The 22,018-nt window shown below is 49.6% G+C and overlaps 8 protein-coding genes across 8 annotated transcripts; 2 read left to right on the top strand and 6 right to left on the bottom strand.

Moving 5' to 3' along the window:
- Positions 1–192: 192 nt before the first annotated feature.
- ALT_8905 (MutS family protein MSH4) lies at positions 193–3,168 on the bottom strand (the record flags this gene model as incomplete). Its single annotated transcript, XM_089600491.1, has 8 exons — positions 193–1,622; positions 1,679–1,766; positions 1,831–1,950; positions 2,002–2,151; positions 2,203–2,243; positions 2,300–2,618; positions 2,668–2,960; positions 3,018–3,168. The coding sequence occupies 8 exons, from the start codon at positions 3,166–3,168 to the stop codon at positions 193–195; spliced, it is 2,592 nt and encodes an 863-aa protein (XP_089455384.1).
- A 251-nt stretch (positions 3,169–3,419) lies between these two features.
- Positions 3,420–5,089, top strand: ALT_8906 (ribosome assembly protein 4; the record flags this gene model as incomplete). Its single annotated transcript, XM_033558686.1, has 3 exons — positions 3,420–3,644; positions 3,711–4,789; positions 4,846–5,089. 3 exons carry the CDS (start codon positions 3,420–3,422, stop codon positions 5,087–5,089), a joined length of 1,548 nt encoding a protein of 515 aa, XP_033414577.1.
- Positions 5,090–5,259: 170 nt separating this feature from the next.
- Positions 5,260–5,870, bottom strand: ALT_8907 (putative IgE binding protein; the record flags this gene model as incomplete). The annotated part of the gene is made up of 2 exons (XM_033558687.2): positions 5,260–5,574; positions 5,637–5,870. The coding sequence occupies 2 exons, from the start codon at positions 5,868–5,870 to the stop codon at positions 5,260–5,262; spliced, it is 549 nt and encodes a 182-aa protein (XP_033414578.2).
- Positions 5,871–7,211: 1,341 nt separating this feature from the next.
- Positions 7,212–8,468, bottom strand: ALT_8908 (velvet factor family protein; the record flags this gene model as incomplete). The annotated part of the gene is made up of 4 exons (XM_033558688.2): positions 7,212–7,488; positions 7,551–8,036; positions 8,096–8,175; positions 8,241–8,468. 4 exons carry the CDS (start codon positions 8,466–8,468, stop codon positions 7,212–7,214), a joined length of 1,071 nt encoding a protein of 356 aa, XP_033414579.1.
- Positions 8,469–15,465: 6,997 nt separating this feature from the next.
- Positions 15,466–16,461, top strand: ALT_8909 (uncharacterized protein; the record flags this gene model as incomplete). Its single annotated transcript, XM_033558689.2, has 1 exon — positions 15,466–16,461. The coding sequence occupies one exon, from the start codon at positions 15,466–15,468 to the stop codon at positions 16,459–16,461; it is 996 nt and encodes a 331-aa protein (XP_033414580.2).
- A 1,047-nt stretch (positions 16,462–17,508) lies between these two features.
- On the bottom strand, positions 17,509–18,072 carry ALT_8910 (DUF3602 domain-containing protein; the record flags this gene model as incomplete). The annotated part of the gene is made up of 3 exons (XM_033558690.2): positions 17,509–17,669; positions 17,738–17,941; positions 18,033–18,072. The coding sequence occupies 3 exons, from the start codon at positions 18,070–18,072 to the stop codon at positions 17,509–17,511; spliced, it is 405 nt and encodes a 134-aa protein (XP_033414581.1).
- Positions 18,073–19,701: 1,629 nt separating this feature from the next.
- Positions 19,702–20,220, bottom strand: ALT_8911 (uncharacterized protein; the record flags this gene model as incomplete). Its single annotated transcript, XM_033558691.2, has 1 exon — positions 19,702–20,220. One exon carries the CDS (start codon positions 20,218–20,220, stop codon positions 19,702–19,704), a length of 519 nt encoding a protein of 172 aa, XP_033414582.2.
- Positions 20,221–20,976: 756 nt separating this feature from the next.
- ALT_8912 (uncharacterized protein) lies at positions 20,977–21,583 on the bottom strand (the record flags this gene model as incomplete). Its single annotated transcript, XM_089600492.1, has 3 exons — positions 20,977–21,192; positions 21,247–21,460; positions 21,513–21,583. The coding sequence occupies 3 exons, from the start codon at positions 21,581–21,583 to the stop codon at positions 20,977–20,979; spliced, it is 501 nt and encodes a 166-aa protein (XP_089455385.1).
- Positions 21,584–22,018: the final 435 nt, after the last annotated feature.

Raw genomic sequence — 22,018 nt, forward strand, 5'->3', positions numbered from 1 at the left:
AGTGTTCTGTTAAGAAAGAAGGAGTTACATAGGAACTAGGGGAATGGGAGCTAACCTTACGGATCTCATTGTTGGTTGACGAGCCTGCCTAGTAAGATATGTCAGACGCTACTAATGATACAGTATCTCAACATGCTACATTGTTCCCTGTCAGAACATTAGTCTCGCTGTACCCGTGATGGATTAAAACCATTACTCCTCAATGTTCTCATCATGAGACATTTCCCGTGAAGAGGGATCTGTTCCCGACTCCATAGAAGACGATGAGATCAGAATGGCAGTTTGCGGTTCATCACCAGAGGCACCTTCAGCACGCTCCTGAGAAGGCGTATTTCCAAAGCTATCTTGTGCTGCTTCAGCCGGAACAGTATCTGGATCATTATCGACTTCATCATCGCTCATCTCGGCCGCCTCGTCCTCGATGGCGGCCATTCGCAGTACAAAGTTATCCTGCAGTTTCTTCAGCCATTCCCAGAGAGCGTCCCCTTCCAGTGTTCCATTGCGCGCTTGCAAAAGTTGCTCTCTCAACGAAAGCAGCAGATTACGCTTATGTGATAGCATGAGCGCCTTGGACTTGCTATGCCGGCGTTGTGCTATCTTGTTCAACTTCTCCGATACTGCCTGAGCACATTCGAGCACGCCTGGCGGTAGATCCACGAGCTTTGCAACCGCAAGGCCGTAGAATTGTGTCATGTCTGGACCTTCTGCGATCTTGTAAAGCATTACCATTCGAGATATGTCCGGTGATATTTCCGCGGCCAGATGGAGACTGACCACGCCGCTGCGCTCCGCTAGGATCAAAGCCAAGTCACGGAAATGCGTAACGAACCAGACAAGGGCGCGGCTTTCGATAAGAGCTTCCGCGATGGCGATGGCGATTGCGAGACCATCGGTTGTACTCGTGCCGCGGCCGAGTTCGTCCACGATCACCATACTCCGCGGCTCGATATTACGGAGGATAAACGCCATCTCACGCATTTCTGCGGCGAAGGTTGAGACGTTAGCCTCAAGATCGTCAGATGTAGAGACGCGAGCGAAGAGCTGGTGGATCACCGGAAAGGATGCATATTCTGCTGGGACAAAACAGCCAATCTGCGCCATGATGGTCATCAGGGCGAGTGAGCGGATATAAGTTGATTTCCCACTCATGTTCGAGCCAGTGATTATCTGGAAACGCGATTGCTGCGTTGCATAAGCGTCATTGGGAATGAACTTCTTCGTATGGATCTTTTCGCGAATCGGGTGTCGTCCGGATTTGATAGCGATCACATCCGTCAATTCAGGTCGGATGTATTCGTTGCATGTGGCAAGCTCCGCGAAAGCAGCAAGCAAATCAAGCATGCCTATAGCTTCGCTCACCTTGAAAAGGACGGATATCTCTGAGCAAACATCGTTAATAAGGCTTTGGATGGTTTGATCACTCATGTTGATGACTTCGTTATGGGCGTCTATGATTTTCTGGTTCAGCTTGACAAGGTCAAGCGTCTGGCATTCTATGCGGTTTTTCCTGCGGTATATATTGATGAAGATTTCTGGGAGTCTCTCTACCTCCGAAGCGGACACACTGATATAATATTGACGAGCCGAATCGAACTTGATGTCTAGGTTGAGGTTGTGCGATTCTGAGAGGAGGCAGGAATCAATATCAAACGGGAGAATCAGAATTAATGCAATGTACCTGAGAGTTTGGCCACAAGCTCTGCAGCATCTACATTTGCTTCTTTATATGTCTGCCGAGCGACATCGAGGAGACTATTGACTCCGGCCTGCAGCGAGACGGTCGTTAGCTTCTATCAATGATATACGGTCCACAGAGAGATTGGATGATACCCTGACGCAGTATATACGCTGATTTCTAAGATCAAGTGGTTTGGTCTGATACGTTACATGTTCGTTCAATGTCTTTTCAATGAGCTGCTCTATTACTCGGTGGCCCGCTGGAGCACATAACTGACAGGCGTCAGCGGATCAGCAGACAACATACGTCGGACCACGGCATACCTCTCGTATAGTCATGAGAAGGCGACTCTGAGCCGTCGCAAGTGCTTTATATATTGACTTGATTGATGAGACATACGTTTTGAGCATAATGACGTTGTTGACTGATTGCTCCACGTACTGAAAGGTGCGTTTTGTGGGAGCGAGAATGAGCTGCGATGTCAGCCATGGCTAGTATCGGTACTATGGAACGAGGGCACTGACAGACGTCAAAACCTTGTCTGCATCGATGAAACCTTTCAGGGCTATGGCACTCAGGGATTACTGATATTTTGAACAGATCAGATCAAGTCCAACACACCTTGTCTGACAGAGATAAACATATTCTCTTTAGTTGAGAGATCTTCGACAGCGTCGTATCTTGCCAACAACTTCGAATTCTCTGTACAGGGCTGCAAAATGTTGGCCCTAAGGAGCCTGGCACCCATTGGGGTTAACGTTTCATTGAGCAGGCCGAAGAGGCTATCCTTCGACTTTGCATTCTGAAGATTCTGAATCAATTCGAGTGAGGCTATGGTGGACAAGTCAATTGACATGGAGCCTTGAGAAGGTTCGAATCTGATTCGTAGAGAATGTGATGTAAATACCCGGTCAAGCTCTAGTTCGATGTACTTGAGAACCTGCTGGAATCAGAGTCATGGCATGCAAAGCCTATCGTGCAAATCTTACAGCAGCCAAGCAGCACGACGCAAAGTAGTTTCCTCCAAGAGTGATCTTGATCGTTTCAACATCTTGCGGAAACGCCAAGCGATCCAGATATTCGTGGCCAACCTTCTCTGACCAATACCTGCGGTCGAGGAAAGTGTAAGTAGTCTCTGGAATGTTTTCCCGGATGATGTAGAAGAGTTTGGATTCTTTGGCAGAACTCATGAAAAGGATCTCTGTGGGTTCGAAAACAGCGATCTTGGTGACCGTTTTGGCATAGGTCTGACTGTCACAGATCTGGCATAAGACTGTCTCCGCTGTTGAGAGATTGACGAACGCAAGTCCAACAGTTGATGATACTCCTCTAGACTCACTGATAGCGCAGATGATGTCCTGAGATGCAATACTTGTAGCAGTTGTAGCTGGTCTCGCTGTCCGAGGTCGGTCGCTGTCCTGTCTGGAGGTAAGAGCTGCAAAAGAACTAGCTTCTCCAGAGGACGAGACACGAGACAAAGGTCGCGACATCCTCGCAAAACTAACAATCAATAGGAAGCCATCATCAGAAAAAGTGAGCAAAAGAAGTGAAGAGCAGGAGGATTATGTACTTCGGGCAACTGCTGTTGTATACGATAAGGAGTGCTATCCATATCCGGTTTAGCGCAGATCTCCACCCCCCGCGATAAGGGATTTCGATGAATTTTTTTCTCTTGGGGGTCGGGATTATTGCTCAAGACAACAACCATAGCAATCGCTAATAATAATCCCTTTTGGACAAGATGGCGACGCTTGTACCCCCTCCGAGCAAGCGCCAAAAGCTGGAGACTGCGGAAAAGGCACGACTTCAGCAGGAAATCGAGAGCATCCCGGACAACCTGGGAAGCGTCCGAGTACAATTCTTCGATCAAGCAACCGGGTCCGCAACTGGGCCTTCAGTCGCCGTTCCGGTGGCTGACGCCAACATCAAGAATCTCGAAACTCTTTTGAATACACTACAAGGCAATGTAGGTACGCAGGGATGACCAATTGCAGAAGAATCTCGGAACTAAAGCTCTATACCTCAAATCTAGGACGATGACGAACGAGTACCATACCGATTCACCTACCAGTCCGACGACAAAGATGGCCAAACGATCGATATTCTAGCAGATTTGTATCATTCTTTGCTTAAGCCAGGACTGAAGACGACTGAAGATACCATCCACCTTTATTTCACACCCCAGGCTGTTTTCCGGGTGAAAGCTGTTTCGCGATGCTCCGCTTCGATCGCCGGACACGGAGAGGCGATTCTTGCGACTTCGTTCTCCCCGGTCTCTTCTTCTACCATGGTCTCCGGAAGCGGTGACTCGACGGCGCGGATCTGGGACTGCGACACAGGAACTCCCAAGCATACGCTCAAGGGCCACACCAGCTGGGTTTTGGCTGTAGCCTACTCGCCCAACGGAGCAATGATCGCAACTGGAAGTATGGATAACACTGTGCGACTGTGGGATGCGGCAAAAGGAACAGCTTTAGGAGGACCACTTAAGGGCCATGCGAAGTGGATTACTAGTCTGGCGTGGGAGCCTTATCATACGCAGGAAGCGGGCAGGCCTCGCTTAGCCTCCGCGTCGAAAGACTCGACGGTCCGCATATGGGATGTGGTTGGAAAAAGAATTGACACTGTCCTCACCGGACATAAGGGCTCAGTCACCTGCGTTCGCTGGGGTGGCACAGGGAAGATTTACACTTCTTCCCACGATAGAACGATCAAGATCTGGAACGCACAGAATGGTTCGTTGCTTCAGACATTATCAGCACACGCGCACCGCGTGAATCATCTGGCACTGTCAACGGACTTCGCTCTCAGAACAGCCTACCATGATCACACCGGCAAAGTTCCAGCGTCGGACACGGAGAAGGTGGCTGCGGCGAAGAAGCGCTTTGAACAGGCTGCCACCGTCAACAATAAGATCGTCGAGAAGCTGGTGTCGGCGAGTGACGATTTCACGATGTATCTGTGGGACCCCGAAAACTCTACCAAACCGGTCGCGCGGCTGCTCGGTCACCAGAAGGAGGTCAACCATGTCACGTTCTCTCCAGACATGGCCTACATTGCGTCGGCGGGCTTCGACAACCATGTGAAGCTTTGGAATGGACGGGATGGAAAGTAAGTTGTGAGGTTGGATGTTTCACCATTATTCAGCGGCTAACCAGGCCATTTAGATTCATCACCACTCTCCGGGGCCATGTAGGCGCTGTATACCAGTGCTGCTTCTCCGCGGATTCTCGCCTGCTTGTGTCATCGTCAAAGGACACCACCTTGAAGGTCTGGAACGTCCGCACCGGTAAACTCGCCATGGACCTTCCCGGCCATAAAGACGAAGTCTTCGCCGTGGACTGGAGTCCAGACGGACAGAGAGTGGGCAGTGGAGGAAAGGACAAAGCTGTGCGGATATGGACCAACTAATCTAGATTCATCATAGACCCGAACACAGATACCCTATGGCTTAAATCTATTATTATATCACTCTATTACTTTCCTACATGTCTAGTCTAGTATATCGCGCCTAACGCCGTGAAACAACTTTGACCTGAAGCGCAACCACTCACTCCACTACAGAACCCCTACAAAAACGATCAAGTATACTGGAACGCACCAGGCTGCGACGACACGAACGGGATAACCGTCGCCACGAACGGCACACAGGCTGTGACATTTACCCCCGGCACAGTCGCATTCCGCAACGCCGCAAACACCCTCCACCGATTGACCGGCGTGGGACAAGCCATGAAGTCACGCGCCCCCAGGCCGGTGAAATGCCAGGCCCCGCCGGCCTGGGAGAAGGGACCCGTAGACGCGCCAGGGGGAATAGAAGGCGAGTGAGCCGGGGTGAAGTGGACGGCACCATCGCCGGTGACGAAGATTTGCTGGCCGCCGGGGACGAGGACGTCCTGTTCGCGTCGACATCGTCAGTACTGTCCTGCCTGGATAAGTATGGGAATAAGGGACGTACCAAAGAGCTAGCATCTCCATTGAGGACGGTACGGTTACCCGGTGGACAGCCCGACGACAGAGGACAGGTAGAGGCTGTTTGGCCGTTCAGGAAGAACGTGAGATTGGACGCGGTCATCATGCGATTGTCAACGGGTGTCCCGGGGGCGCTGGCTCTGACCTGGAAGGGGATACCGGCGGTTCGGTTCTCTGCTGCTGCTAATGCAGCGAGCAAGGAGAGTAGCATTAGCCTCATGACGGGGATTAGTGGCTGTCTTCGGGTTGAGTAATCGGGGCTAAAGAAGCGCGCTTGTATACAATGTAGTGAGAAAGGGCAGCAAGGCTGCTAAGGTAGTGTTTATATCCGCTTGCCTCCGTGAGTACATTGGTCTGGCTATAATAGACCAACCTCATCATCATGACCACATTCGGATGTTGAATGCTAGTGTCGGCTCGGCAGAGATGTTGTTGGGTCATGATTTAACACGCATATCTTCAAATGTCATGATGATCTGTAAGCCTCGAGCACCAGAGCCAGTCCGTTAAATCCAGTGCCCATGGAAACTCACCCTTTCGTCTTCGATTCCAGAACGTGACAATAACAGGTCAGCTCTGTGCTCTCAACAGTGGCCTGAATGACCTGCAAACCCCTATAGGAGTGATAAGAAGTAGTATTTGAAGGCATCTCTACTCGCCCATCCAGTACTATCTGACTCTTAAAGAACCTTACAGACGCATATCTGCCTGTTCTCAGCGAACGCAAATATGCGGACACATCGGGCTTACCCATGCCATCATCATGGCGGCATCGGATCTCAAACCCACAGTCATTATGGAACATCATCTTACCTCAGGCGGTCCCCTCCGTCCTATTGACAATGACTTGTTCCGAGAAGCAACTGGTAGATGTGGCGACAAAACAAAAAAAAACGAGACATCGGTCCATGCAGTTCACCATTTCGTCGAACCAAAATGACAAGTCGCTGGACTACCTGTTGGCCCGGCAGGACCCGTTCCTTGCTAGAATATCTGGTCCAATCAGCATTGGCTCTCTTTAGGGATTTGAGTCTTGGTGTTTTTATGTCTCCTGCGGATATATATATCCCTAGAGTCAGACAACCAAGTACAATGTACACGCGATCGCCAGCGTGAACTCCGGCCTATGACAAGTACACTAGCAAGGAATCGAGACCTTAGTTTATGAATTCTTACATTTTTCAGATTCACGGTTATTTCATAGTACAGTGGTGGGTAGTCGGACTGTTTTTGGTTTTATTCACCTAGCCTGAATATATGCATGTAGACAACCAACCCAGGATATAGCGCACTCTGAGGGTTATTGTGTTCTTTCAGAGAGGTGTCACAAAAGCAAGGAAAGGGGATTAGAAACACATGAAAAGAAAACAAGCAATTGAATCCCTCGCCACCAGCCTTTATAGCAATACAAACCCATCCTGTTGACAAAGCAAATCCTTCCGAGAACACCGCGTAAGGAACCCCAAATTTTACCCCATTAATGACAGTAGGAATTTCAAAGAACTCACTTGTTGCCCAGTTTTGCAAAGGGATGACTTCAGCAAGCTTACGCTGTCATCCACTATTCGTAATCATCACCGTCGTCGTCACCGTCACCACCACGCCCCCGAGGACCCTTGACACCGTCTTTACGAATAGGTATCTTGATGCCTTGAAGAGCAAAACACTTGCTTAGCTGCGTGCTCTCGATGACGCCCGGGAACTTCTTAGCGGAGAAGACCTGGAACGGCTCGGAGAAGACGGAAGCGAGAACTGGGGCAGAACCGTGATTGATTACAGGCGTGTTGTTCGTGGAGTCGCCAGACTGTGTGCCGACGTTGACGAAACTCATCTTCAAACTATGTTTCCGATTAGTTAGGACAATCACAAGCACAAATGGCTAGAGAAGATGGTTGCTTACCGGAAGGTTCCCTCGGTCCGCACACTCAAGTCTTGCAAAATGAACCATACTCCAATCTTGTTATCTGGATCAGTGAGTCTGAAGGCGCTGGCGCTGAGGCTTCCAATAAGATTGCGTGTGAACATGCCACCGGGCCCCGCCGTAACTGGCTGCTGCGCAGGCGACATGCCAGCCGGGGGCATTTGACCTCCAGCATAGTAGGGCGGATAGTAGGAAGCCTGTGGATTGGCCCCGTATTGATACGCCAACTGAGCATTCCCCCCGTAATAATTGTTCATCTGCGGGTATCCGACAGGCTGGCCGTACGGGTTCTGTGTGAAGGCGGGATAAGTAGGAGAAAGATTTTGCGGAGGTGGCGGGTATGATGATGACATTGCCGTCGATATTGATGGCGACGTGGCCGAGTGTTTGACAAGGTTCACTTCGCTGGTTCCATCTGCATTCCACAGATCGACCGTGAGGACATAAAAGGAGGTATCGATCTCACTGGAGCATGCGAGTTAGCAAAGCTGGCGTCCCATAGAAAGATGAAAAGGTCAACATACTTTATATCAATCTCTTTTTCAGTTTGCGCGTCTCTGACAATCAAGCGGATGCAGGGGGGAGGCGTGATTGGTCTTCGATCCTGATGAAACAGTCAGAGACACCTTCTGAGGAACAAAATGAACCATCCGAAACATTTTCACTGACCTTATCGCCAAAGCCACACATGCGAGCTCGAATAGGCTGTTGCACCACCTGGAGAGACCAGATGCGGCCCTCGTGGATGGTCGAAACCGGGGCAAGGTGGTCCGCAGATCGCATCGGACCGGCTGAACCCGGGGTCGGATATGAAGAGGACGGAGGAGGAATGCGATCCATAGAGAGAGGAGGTGGTGGCGGCGGGACTGGATGGGACCTCTCCTCAACGGCGTACATGGTTCGTGAGCTCAAGGAACCGAGGACGGCACCAGGTATGAAGAGAAGAGAAAGATGTTATTTCTCGGATGTTATAGAGGGTTGCAGTCAAGCGGAAAAAGAGGAGGGGTATATATGTGACATGCGACGAAGCGGAAATTCAACGTCACTGTTGAAGCATCGACTGTAGGCCGCAATGAGGGGTGATGCCTCCGCGATCGGAATGAGGACGGTGAAATTGCACTTCAGCACGACCAGCGCGTGAGGCAATGGACCGACGTCGCAAAGCGTGGTGCCCTGCAGGATATGTGAAATATATATAAATATCGCACAAAGCCGACAAAGGTACTATTGTCGTCCGGGCTTCGCCTGTAGAATTTCAACCGGATGTTTGTGGTAGAGCCGGTGTCGCAAAAATGGCTCGACGGTCGGGGAGGTGCAGTTTCTGCGAGCGCGAGATGTAGTTTGAGACGGTAGAAGAAGCGGCAGTGGCAAATCCTGAACGGAAAATATTCGGAAATAACGAGGGTAGTGTTAAGTGAGGTGATTCAAGTTGCAAATCCAGCTCGAGAGCGCCAGGAACTGAATAGCTCTTTCGATCCGCAATACTTTTGAATATGACCAGAGACACAATCAGCCAGCTCGGAATTGGCGCAACACAGCTGAGAGCTTCCGACGGACGCAAAGGCGATCGATTTGGGTGAGCCGTAGTGAGAAGCTGTCAAAGTGCGGGAGATTCGCTGGGCCTTCCACGGATCGCTTGAGGACCAAGGGTTCGCCGACACGGTTCAAGGCTGATCCACTAGAAGATGAAATGAGCTTCAGAGACAACAATCCGGTTCGTCAATCTCTGACCTTGAATTGGGACTGGCGAGGATCGACGCAAGAAGTCGAAAGACCACGTCAAAAAGACGATCGTAGGATATGGCGGGGTGAAAGAAGTTGGGAGAGTGTGAGGGACCAAAAACGGATGGTAGAGGGGAAAAAGAGAAGGTCACGGGTATGAGAGATCTAGACTGGAAGGTTGCGCTCGTGCTTTACCACGTTTTCCTGGTCCTGTACTTGCTTTTGACTTTAATCGAGGGGCGATTTCAATATTCTGCTCTTGATGACACGGGTTTGATTAATTCAAAGGTGAGTTTATCTGAATTCCAACCCCTAAGTCGAGACATGCCGGACTCTTGTCGGTGGTCGGTGCGGAATAGTAAAAGTACCTTAACTTGACTGTGATTAATATGAGCAACACGGATCAGGACGTGATCAGCCCGGCGCAGGAACCTCGACCCAGACGGTCGGGTTCCCCCCTCTCCTCATTCCTCAGGCTATCCATCTATCAGCTCCAACATAGCCATCTCCTTATTCCAAGCAACAGTTGATGAATCACATTTTAACACCTATCTTTCATCTAACAGTATCTAATGTGGCTTTTCCCCCTTATCGAAGTATTTTTGAGAAAACGAACCTCTATTTTTCTTTCCATCATCCACAGTTCGTTGTCGACGCACTCAAGGACAGAATACCGTCATCCAGGTCGTGGGGCCCGCTGAAATCAGCGATGTAACTAGAGGACAGGATGATTTGACAAGAATTTACGCCCAACTGCTGCATTCTGCGAGAAGTGGAGTGTCGGATCACCAATCCAACTGACCGAGACCGACCGGCTAACCATCCCCCATGTCTGTTGTCCAACGCTGACTGGCGGTCCTCCCAGCTGGGTCGGGCAACTCGGTCTTTTGTACGAATTGAGAAACAGAGAAATAGCGAGAGCGGCAGTTGCAGCATTATCTATCTACGGACTTAGAATCCTAAGATAGATACCACCATGCAAAAGGACCAGTTCATGTCCGCATCGGGTTAGCCTGCCGCTGATCTTGACTTGTATGGCCGTTTCCGTCATCACCTCTCTGTTTCCTCTGCAAGAGAGAATCATGACGCCAAGCAGATATCCGTCAACTCCAAGCTAATGAGTTATCGGAGAATATTAATCCAGTCGCCAAAAACTATCAAGCCTGACGTCTGGCTGCAAGATCGACTGTTGGCATATTCTTTGCGGCCCAAGATGCACCTGTCCTTTTTTGGTCAGATTATCAGCAGATGAATGCCCATCAATGTGATCTCATGCAGCAATAAAAAGCACTCTCTAGGATGGCGAGCTTGCGTACGACTGAAGCAAATCCCGACAACAAATACGGGTCATTAAGATCTACCTCTTTCGTTTTCGAGAGTGTCACTAGATGCTGCAGGTGACTGTTTCGGCTGGCTTGCAGTATGTTGGTGATATCTCCACTCATATAGGATGTTTTATGCCTCATGGTGTAACCCAAATCACACTGCCCACTTCGTTCTACTTCGTCATGGACCTCTAGCAGCAGACACCTGAGAGTCTAGCTTTGAGCACGACGAGGGTACCGTAATTCTACTATACGGAATGCTAATCGACAAGCGGCTGTGGTGGAGAGTGTCGCAGTATATAGAGAATATAGAAAGTGGTACCATTTCTATTCAATTAGGTTACTACCTAAGTACTCCCGCAGGTTTCTTGAGATCACCCCATTACCTAGATATTGGAGACAATCAACTGGCTCTTTGAATTCTCATCACATTCGTCATTTTCTGGGCTCGAGAGACATGGCTGCCTGAGGCCATATACCCCGCGTCGATGCCAACTGAAGATTATAGCGCCTTCCCAAAAAGGAAACAGCTCATCATGGTCTCAGGCAGCTCCTTTCATCAGTGATTGCCAGATAGCAATTACTCTTGCGGTCAATCACTTCTATAAAGCAAACACCGACTCGAGAGATGCAACGCGTTTCATCTTTCCAGCGACCATTCACAGAGACATCACCAAATGACGTACTTCCAGCTCTCGACAGAATCAGACGCCGCGATGACGTGTTCATCATCGAGTCGAACGCAATTCACGTCAAGAAGATTCTCATTTGCCAAAATTCGTATTGACTGATAGTCTGCTCCTGGCGGCTTTCGAGATGAGAGATTCAACGTCTTGTCGACCCATCTGCTCCGCGCTTTCGCGGTCGACGAGGAGGTCGAGGAGATGTAGAAGGCCTCGACAAGAATGCGCAATACGAGCCTAGTCCAAAGACTCGTAAATCAGCGCAGTACCAGTACAACAACGTTAAGCCTCTTGGTATATTCTCCTCCGTCTTCGGTGAGAGTTAAATTATAGCAAGCAATGCTGGACTTCGTCACTCGTCAAGTTGGTGATGCCTAGGTGGAGAAACTGACATACCCGGAGGGGCATCCTATCGGAATGTCACAGAATAACGGGCAAGGCATGCCGCAACTCTGGCCTCGCCTGCAAGAAGAGGCATTGGCAACATGGCTGCGGTATGACTGGTCGATCCGTGATCGACGAGAAAGATTCGTGGCGGGTTGACAGTTTCTCATTTGGCATATCCATGGTTGTGGCAATGAGAAAGAAGTCTGTTGATATGTCGCCGGAGCATGTCGTCTCCCAAGTACCGGGTTTCATAGACCTCAACCTTCGCGGCTAATCACAAGAACTGGCCGAGCTCAAGACCATTTCGGTGGCTCAGAGGGTCCCTGTGCAACGTCGACTAGCGTGCTAAATTTAAGATCTTCAGAGGCTTTCGCCCTACCTATCCATGTTTAATCACTGTGAAATAGGTGAATATATCGAACGGGGCATCGAACATTAGGTCGCCTTGCGAGCTTCATGGTGCTCTAAATGACCACTACCCAGAGCCCAGCTTGGACGAAGACCGGAACTCTTGCCATGCTCGTGACAAAGCGGAGGCCTATGGGCTTTTCGAATAAACCGGTGACTCTTTGACCGAGAGGTTATATCCTAAGATTTGCACAGCTCAGTTACCAGCACGGTTAGCTTCTCAGCAATTAAGGTCAAAAGAGGTATCTGCTTTGAGATTACCTGGTCTGAGTTTAAGGCTCGTGGCCCGATGCTCACCACACGAGACGCTTCAATTGTATCATATCAACATAGCTCTTGCAATCCCTTTTGCCAGAGCGGCAACTCGCGAAGACTCTTCTTGCCCTTGACCGTCAATAACGACCGACGGAACGGACGTCGAAGGTTCTCGAACAGGCGGGCTGGGCCAGAAGGAGTTCAGGGGTAAGTTAGGCTAACGCTTTCCCTAGAGAGCCGCTATTAGAAGGCTGGAAACCGAAAACAACGAATAGATCGGAAAATTCGTGCAGTGAGTTTCACAAGTAATCCAGGAAATGGCGAAAACACATACGCAGTTGGAAATTCTGTTAAGTTTGGCGCATAATACATTCCTCTGGAGTCAAAATCGCTCGTTTGCCAGACTATATGATTCAGACGAGAGCGCTATCGATAAGTCTAATCAACCTTAGATAGAGACTTAGTCCATGATTAAGTTGTTGCTTGTCTGAGATCGGCGTTCATTGACAGACAGATACCCAAAACGGCCATTGTCACTCCCTCGTTCTATTGTGCCCATTATCTCTTTCAAGGAAACAAATCTCTAAAGGGTTAGTTCACGATAGTTTCGAGAGCGCCTTATTAGCCGAAAGCAAATCCCGCACGACACCGTATTTCTTAGACGCATACTTAGCCTGGATCATTCTTACTACAAATAGTTACTGGTCTGGCCGGTGATGCTCCTTCGGGGAAATAGAGGGATTGTCGAACACCGCTCGCAAGAGCCTGAGACTGGGCAATGAGTAAAGGCATGTGCCTGTGGACCGGAAATACATGAACGGAAACTGTCCTTTTCCCTCCTGAGGAATAGTCTCAGAGGAGCCTAGGCGAACACGACAGCTGTAGGAATATATCACCAATTGTCGTCGCAACTTGGACAATACATGGTGCCACAGACAGTGCATAGAAGGCTGTCGCTTTTCCCTTCAGCGAATGCGATGGAGTTTCAAGATTGGTAAGCTCCAAGCTTAGGTGGCCTTGCATTTTTAGTTGTCCCGAAAACTCAGTATTGGTCCCAACAGATCAAGAATGACAGGGATGGTGGTCGTGGGTGAAGCCATCGATGGAGACAACTATATTAATTCGAGTTGCTAGTTGTTGGCCTTATTGGTGCGAGAGCTCCCATATAGACTTCAATGATAAATAGTAAACGGCGGAATGTCTGAGGCTTTCGTCATATTTCTTGGCTCAAAAGCCGTCGCATGTGCTTTCTGGAAGATGGTCGAACAGGGTGCGAGCGTGTCTGAAGCTGAAGGTGTGCGTTGATGTTGTGGAAGGGACTCTGCATAATAATCCACCATGTCCAACCTTGGTCGTATGCGAATTGGTAGTTCCTGACATAGTCAGGTTAGCTCGCTTCGACGTGAGCATACTCAGCACTGACAGTCGAATCAATCAGGATTGCGACTCCCTACTGACAGTGTTCTGTTTGTTTAAATGGACAAATTCACACCGCCGTACGCGAACAAGTCAGAGGCTCAGAGGCTCAGAGCACTACTTAGAAACGATGATCCAATGATGGTAGATCAAGGGAGACCAAGAGTACTAATTACCCGAAAGGGTAAAAGCAAGTTTGGATCCAAACTCCGATAAGGATAGCGCCAAGGTGGAGAGCCCGCCGGATTGGTATCTTTGGGTTCTAGGTGCGGCCAGTGGAACAACGAACAAGTGGAGTTGCAAGTGGATTGTCCCAAGATGGCATGACGAGGAACAGGGATGTATGTGACGATCACCCAATGATATACGAGTCGATAGTTGCGTTGACTAGTAGAAGCATCATGCGTATCATGATTAAATAAGGTGCAAACGTATGGATGAGGGAAATTTTTCGGTCTTCGAGGAATCGTTTTTAAGGGGCAAGTCGGAGGTAGCCGATTGGCGATAGTAGATATTCAGCTCCGATGATCGATATATTCGATAATTGTTTAATAGTTCAATCCGATCTGCAATCCTGCTTTCGTGAGAATCGACTGCATCATTGTCTGTTGTGTCTTTATTCGTTGTTGCTAGCAAGGGCTCGGCTAGGACACAGATCTGTAATGTTGTTAATCATAGGTGTCAAGGGGGGAAGTACGGAGTAGGCTCCTGAGATTCCTAACCAACTCCTTCCATTCAAAAAGTTGTCCACCTCTTTCCTAGTACGGACAATGTGGTTCGACTCACGGGACTCGCCCTGCAACGGTAAATGCCAATCTCTGCCAGGACTCACGATTGAGTGCATGATGCATGTATCTGTCCATCCAGGGTCCGGTAAATCCGAGCGCAGCCGGTGCAGCGACATGTACAGTGTAGGGAAGCATTTACTCATTCTGTCACCCAGAGCGTCGCAGAGGAGTATCAGTTTTGGTAACTGTTGAGACGGCGATCGATCTCAGACCCACTGAGCTTGAAAATCCGTTCCTTAGCCCGTTGACAGGGTCTAACTCGTGCTTCCGGCTCCTAAGTCAAAATAGATTAAATACCACACCCCAGCACCGGTGCCTCCGAAGCGTTGGTGGGTAGATTCGAGGACATCCCTGACGCTCTTTGGTCACAAGACAATTGTGGAGGCGATTCGCCGGGGAATTATATCGAGCTCTGGAGCCTCAATCATTAGAGAAGTGTGAGTGGCTCAGACGACGGAGCTGGCTTGCGCGATGCCTCCGACAATAAGTGCTAGGAACTCTCTGCGCCGGGGTCATGGCTGTATTCAATGCAGGAGCCGACGGGTCAAGGTATGTGCGATGCATGATGGCGTTGTTGTTCCGACTTCCAAGACCAATGGTGTTTCTATTCTTGTCGATGATGGCTCTTAGCTCACCGGACAACATCGTGTACATGACCATGACAGGGATGCTGAGAGCCTCCGGTGCCTTGGAAAATGTCTGTGTTCGGATGGGGCTTTTTCTTCCTTTGTTTATGGATCTATTTCATCTTGATTCCTCATCCCATTGGTCTTTCCTCGGTTTTAACTGACTCGGACAGTGTGGGAAGAAGCATCCGCGATGTTCTCATTGCATTAAGCGGGATATAATATGCCACTATATGCCATCCTGGAAATATTCACGCTCTACATCGGCACAGAATCGATCGTCAATGGACTCATTACCATCTATCCCTGTTTTGACTTGCGTCGCTAAGTCTCAGAGTCAGATGAGTCCCACTGGTCGCAATGGTGCCAAAGACAACCTCAACGTCCACGATTTGGAGTTGATGATGCAGTGGTGTACTAAGACATATCGTTCAATGTCTCATAATAGCGATGTTGAGAGTATCTGGCAGACTGTCATTCCACGTGAAGCTATGCAGCATCCGGCCCTGATGCATGGTATTCTCGCGCTGTCCGCATTGCATCTGGCTTCCTCAACAGGAGGAAGCATGCACGAACGATATATTAAAACGGCAAAGACCCATAAAGACATGGCTCTGTCAAATTTCAAAGAGACATTCGCAAATATCGACCATTCAAATTGCAATGCAGCCTTTGCTTTATGCAGCCTCACGACCATATCTTCCCTGGCCTTTCCTCTGATTGCCGGACACGGCCAGACAAACACGGCGCTGGATGATCTTTGCCAGGCTTTCCAAGTTGCAAGGAACTCCATGAATGTTCTGGCCCAGATCGCTGACCAAGTTAAGAGCGGCGAGTTGAAGCCGTTGCTTGAAAAGGACGAATGTGGCCCCAAGATGCCCGACACTTCGCGGCTTGCTATCATGTCGTTATCAATGACGAACTCACAGCTGGCCAACCGGAACCCGAAGCACGAAAGAGAGATGTTTGAGGCAACAATCAGACAGTTGGGGGAGACTCTAGAAAAACTTGCGCAAGGCAGGGAAGCTTCAATCGTGGCGTTCCAGTGGATGTACCACATTCCGCCGAGGTTCATAGACCTAGTGCATGAGCGATATCCGTTCGCTCTGGTCATCCTGGCTCATTATGCTGTGGTCCTCCATTTTATGAGAAGCCGCTGGTGGATGGGTGAATGGGGTGCACGAATCATCCAACAAATAGGTCGACTCCTGGACTCTCAATGGCGACAATCTATTAGTTGGGTATTAGATGCTACGGGCTGTCATATTCCACCAACTTGACTGCAGCAAGGATTCTGTTATGCACGTCACGATCGCCGTCACTTCCGTCCTAGTGAGTGTCTTAAGACACTGTAACGCCCCAAACCTACTCCGCCGTCGAAGCCCAGTCTTACTGGCAGTGTCCGACGAGAATCCCCTGGTAGCGATGAGAGATCAGGGCCGAGCTCGCATTCGCGCCACTCATAGTCGACACTCTGCGACTATTGTGGTGTCCTTGGGTCATTCCACAGACCATAAGGAATTGCGTCGACATATTTGGCACTTAATGTCTGGTGCTTAGGTTGCATCCCCCGTGATACCAGTGCCCGGAGAATTGGTCCGATCTCCGGCCATTTGTTGTTTACATAGGTACCAGCCGATACTGGCTTAACTTAATCGCATCCTCAACATATCCACGATAATGAGCAGCTACCAGGTCTAGCAAAGTGGATAATTACGTTGAAATCAATAGAGAGTTATGTGGAAGAATTCAGAATCTCATTGGTAAATAGTGCGGAAAAAGCAACGAAGTATGTTGATAAGCATCCGGGGTTCTATTGGAGCTCATACTAGCGCCTCCAGTGTGTATTAATGCTGAGATAGTCTCAGGCGATATATAGACAGGAAAAGACCGCCCAACATTCCGCCATCTCACCAAAGATGAAGCAGCTCGAGTGAATCCATTCCGTACTGGCACAATCCAACTCAGGAAAAGAACTGCGCTTCGTCATTCAAATTTTGATTTTCAGACAAGGGTATTATCCAATTACAAGAACATTGAAGTAAAAAAGGTGGAGAAAGAAGAGAAGTGAAGAAAGAAAACAACCGACCGAACAGGAAGAGCAAAAGATGACATCCGAGCAGAATTCAAGTTTCAGAACAATCCTGCCCAAACGCAGTTCCCAGTCATTCGGGTGGGACATCAAGCACCGCCAGCAGTACTTTATCATTCTCTCCAAGTATGAGATAAGTTCGTTGAGCATTCTGGGAGGCCAGCTGTTGACAGCATCCCACGTCCCACGATGAATCCAAAACCGTGAGAACTTCAAAGACAACCTTAAAGATATATCACCGCGAAGATGAGGACCCCGAGCGCTTCTCACTAGCCTGTTTGACATCCTTCAACCGATCCCTCGATGCGGTCCGAACCCGTTGCAGATTCTCCTCTTCCCGCTCGCGGACCTTCTTCTCTTCCTCGGGGGACGGGACGTACGCATTCGCAGCACCACCTAGAACAACCACCGGTTAGCTCAACCATGCCGTCAATGCGCAGACGAAAAGAAAGGCCAAAACCTACCCCGGCCCGTGTGGTGCGGGGCTTCCTCCACCCGTTGCGGCGGCGATTCTACATCCTGCAGCTCGCGCGCGATTTCCGGGCGCTCCGGGTCATACTGGACCATATTGCCTGAGCCGCCGCGACCGGTTGTGAAGGTGTCTTGTTTGATTGTCGGGGTGATGAGATCCTTTGCTGAGGTGGGGTTTGCGGTGGAGTAGATGTTTCCTGGTGAGGGGGAAAAGGGTGGATGTTAGCTCAAGTTCAACTGGAAAGAGATGTGCGCTGCAACGGCAGACAATCAATTCAGATCTCTTACCTGCGCCTCCACGGCCGTGAGAAACGTTTCGACCAGCCATTGCGATTGATGTTATGGATTTGCGATCGCGCGATTGGGAACGAGCAGCGAGCGAGAGTGATGAGGAAGCCCGGCGGAATTGAGGAGGGCAGGCGGTCTGTCCTTGGAGACCGAGGGGAAGCGAGGAAGACCTTTTTTTCGTTGTCGAGGGCTTGGATTGACTGCTCGTGGGGAAGAATAGGCTCTTTAACAAAAGAACAAAGTTGGAGATGGAAATGCTGATCTTAAAATCGTGGCAAAGGTAAAATTTCGCGCAGGGGTCTGGTGATTACTTTTTTTGTTGGCATGACCGTAGCCAAGAAAGAATCCTTTCAACCTTGCCCTTTTGCCCTCTTCGGCGGAATTAAGGCATCCACTGGCTTGGCGCCCATTATGTCCGTTGGCGTCATATTCGCTCCTCCTTGTCAATCGAGCTCTCCTTGTATTCTATTCCTTCTTTACTTCTCTACCTTTCTCATGTTTACGCGCTCTCAGCAACTACGAGCTACGGAGTACTTAGTGCAGCTCCTCTACTACACTTGCTTGGCTCCAACCATAGAGGGGTACGCGGACGGGACAAAGGACCTCGGGTCGCTTTTGTGGCTGGCACCGGCTGCTTCTGCGACCCACTGCTGAAATCTCTTTCTTGCGCGTGGGTTTTCCTCCCCGCGATTCTGGGCATGTGTAGTCGTATGTAGCCTAGTCGTGAACCTCCCCACATAGAGTGTCAAAATCTCCGAGCGTGCCCAAGGCAGGGATGCAGGCCATAACTAACATACATAGCCTAGCAGTGACCGGTTGTATGTCGCCTCTGCACAACCGCACCAAAGTCTGGAGATAACACTTTACCTAGCTCGCACTCGGGCCCAAACTTGGTCTTGCACTACCAGTAGAAGTGAAATTGGACTAAAAAAGAGATAGGACACCCTAGGATCGCGTTGTGCGAGATGCGGCGGCTAATTCAGGTTGTACTATTTGTGAATCTGAGCCACTAACTGCTGCGTATCCATACATCGTTAAGGATGGGAGGAAAACGACCTTCTGAGTTCAGTTGTAGCGCTCTCCCTGGTGTGGTAAGCCCCAGGGGCAGCTGAGGTCTCTGGCTCATCTGAAATCCGGGATGCTCTGACGTCTGCTGGCAACATGAAACCCCCTTTGATCCGGGGCCTGCTGGGGTATTCTGGTAGCGGGCCACCATGGTTATGCTCGAGAGTACAGCGAATTCGGGAAACAAACAGCAAGGTCCTCCGTCCTCCACATGATAGAGACATTTTGGGATAGGGCCTCTCTTTCCCAACTGGGACCCCTCGAGAACTGCTCTCTGCGCTCTCTCCGAAAGTCCATATCCACCTTGGGATAACATTGCCTATGACAAAAACTAGCTGGCCATCGAGAACGTCCTAGTAGCTGAACCACTATCGCTCGCACATACATAGTGAGTGATACAGATCATCATGGATGAGAGCAGACAAAGTTCCTTCAACACACGTACCTTTTGTGAGCTCTCAGCAAGGAAGACCACTTTTCCACTCTGGTAAGGTATCTGTTCGCACCCAGCAAGAGTGGCCAGTTGTTAAGGTTTTTAGGTGAAAGCTTCGCCTGATTAGCTGTGCTAAAGTAAGTCTATTTAATATACTGAAGACCACTTTTCCTAAGGGCGAATTACTCGTTGGTTGATGCCGGGGTGTCCCAACGGCTGGCTCATCCGAGCCTCTTCTGATGGGTGCAATCTAGCCAGCTTCCTTTTAATTTGTGCGTACCAGTTTGCAATTCGAAGCATAGGCGAGGTGGTGATGGTTCTGAAAGTCACGAAGGCATGGGTGGGCACAGGAATGCCATTCTGGTCATTTGGAAAGCGAATCTTCGGACCCAGAGTGACACCCCTTTGGCGAGCCATCCGGCTGCGAGGCCACTGCCAGCCTCCGGGAAGGACGTTCTGGGTTGATTCGGCTTCAGGGACGTCGTAACATAATCTCAAGTTGCCGAACTCGCTTGCAAATCCATCCTCCAGCCAGGATTTTGCGATGTCCGCGTGAGTCTTGAACAGAATCATGATGAAGCCACTCACAAAGACCCCACACCGACCGCAGATGAAGGTGAAGGTCATCCAGAAACAGAAACCTTCGCGATCCAACGCGGCGCAAGGATCTACCTGATATCTGGGCCACATCGTGGTCGAGTTTTGTTACACCAACTGGACAAAGATGAATCTCCGGACCCCTTCATGGGTGGTCATCGTTTTTGTAAGATAAGGAGAGAAGAGAAACACATATAGAGCCCAGGGTGAGGTTATTCTGTGTTGAAGTACAAATATCAGGTATCAATTTACCTGCCAGCATAATGTGAATGAGCACAGCTGCTCTTTCCTACAGTGAATGACATTGTCTAAGCATCTATACATTCACTGCTTTACTGCTCCTCTTTGCTTACTTGCAGTCTATATCCGTGAGCTCGTCAGCTTTTTATCAAGATGTCCTACCGTCTTTCAACACCGCAGGGCGCCTGCGGTTACTACTGTGGTAGTTGCGAATAGCTTCATCTTCTTGCCAATCTGGAAGGTCAACCAGAAGGGGTGAGCGGCTTCGCCCTTGAGAACATTGTTCCTCATGATCACTTGCTCTTCAAGGGTAGTTTACCCCCTGGAACCCCTCCCTGGGCAAGATCAGGTATTAGTCTACCTTGCTCGTTGCCTCTCACGAAACCACTTTGTGCATCGATCTTTGCGAGTCACAATCGCTCGTTTAGCACGCGCATCTGCGGGTAGGGAACGTATACACTCTCGACTTTACAATCTGGACTATGAAATCACCGTAGCTCAACAGCAGCTTCCTCTGCCCTAATTCATTGATGAGGTCTACGTCATCCCAATAGTTCTTTCGTGGGTGGGATCAAAACGCTCAGCCAACTTTAGAACCTCTTCTTGTTGTTAGTAACCAATCTTCGCTCTGACGACAGCGAGGTTAAGACTGGCGTTATTCTTCATGTACTTCTCAGCAAGGACGTGAACGAAAGTATCCTCCTCTGAGCTTTCGTCTTTGTCAGGGATGCGAAGTCCTGGAAGCTCGATCAAGGTCATGTCAGGATACTTAGAACCGTCAATCTCGACTTTAAGCACATAGCCTTTCCGTGTCACGTTGGCCTTCTACTTCAAGGAGTCCTTGTGAATCTTTCCAAACACTGGATACAAATTGCTAACAGCGACCTCTTCTGGCTTGACATCGCTGGTGAAAAGAGTTTCCTGTCCACTATCTAATGAGAGAGATTCATATGTGATCTTCGCGTCAGGTGCGAGTCGTCGGTGCAGCATAATCTCTGTCACGGAACGCGCGTTGTCCGTTGAGAGACGGACGCGAGAAATTCTCTCCAAGACAGAGCTCTTCCCCCGAAGACTGCATCCCGATGGTAAGGAGCTGGGGCATTTTGCAGTCGCCTTCTAGTCCCAGCTTTTTCAGGCTTACAAACGTTTTGGAAAGCTCGTACTGCTTCACCTGCAGCTCGCGAACCGCCTCGTCCATGGAGGCGGCCCCGCTCATTGAGGGAAGATGAGAGAAGTACCTGTCCGTAGACTGTAGGTGGAGTGGCAAAATGGAACAAGAAGAACGGGAGGGAATGAAGGTGAGAGTGAGGAGTAAGCTAAGCAAGATTTAGAAGTTTGGGATTCAAAGTTGTGCAGAGATGTCTTGTGTTTGAGTTGTGAAAATTGCTTCCTGCTCACCCCCCTGGGAACACCAGGAGGCAATGAGTCTTAGTTCAGTCAGCAGAGAGCTGTCAGGCAACGAAAGGGAAACGCCAATATCCTTCAATGACCGGAATCTGGCAAAATAAGAAAGTAGTTGGGAGAAAGTAAAGCATAATGTGAGGAAAGAGTCAGGTAAGTCAATGAGAAGAAAGTCAATCGTCAAGGCTGAGTGGTAGGTAGATGATTTATGTTTGTTTGTGGGAGCTGCTTCTAGCTCATTCACAAGGGA

This window comes from Aspergillus lentulus (assembly GCF_001445615.1).
Source record: "Aspergillus lentulus DNA, contig: Alt16, strain: IFM 54703, whole genome shotgun sequence".
Taxonomy (NCBI): Eukaryota; Fungi; Ascomycota; class Eurotiomycetes; order Eurotiales; family Aspergillaceae; genus Aspergillus; species Aspergillus lentulus.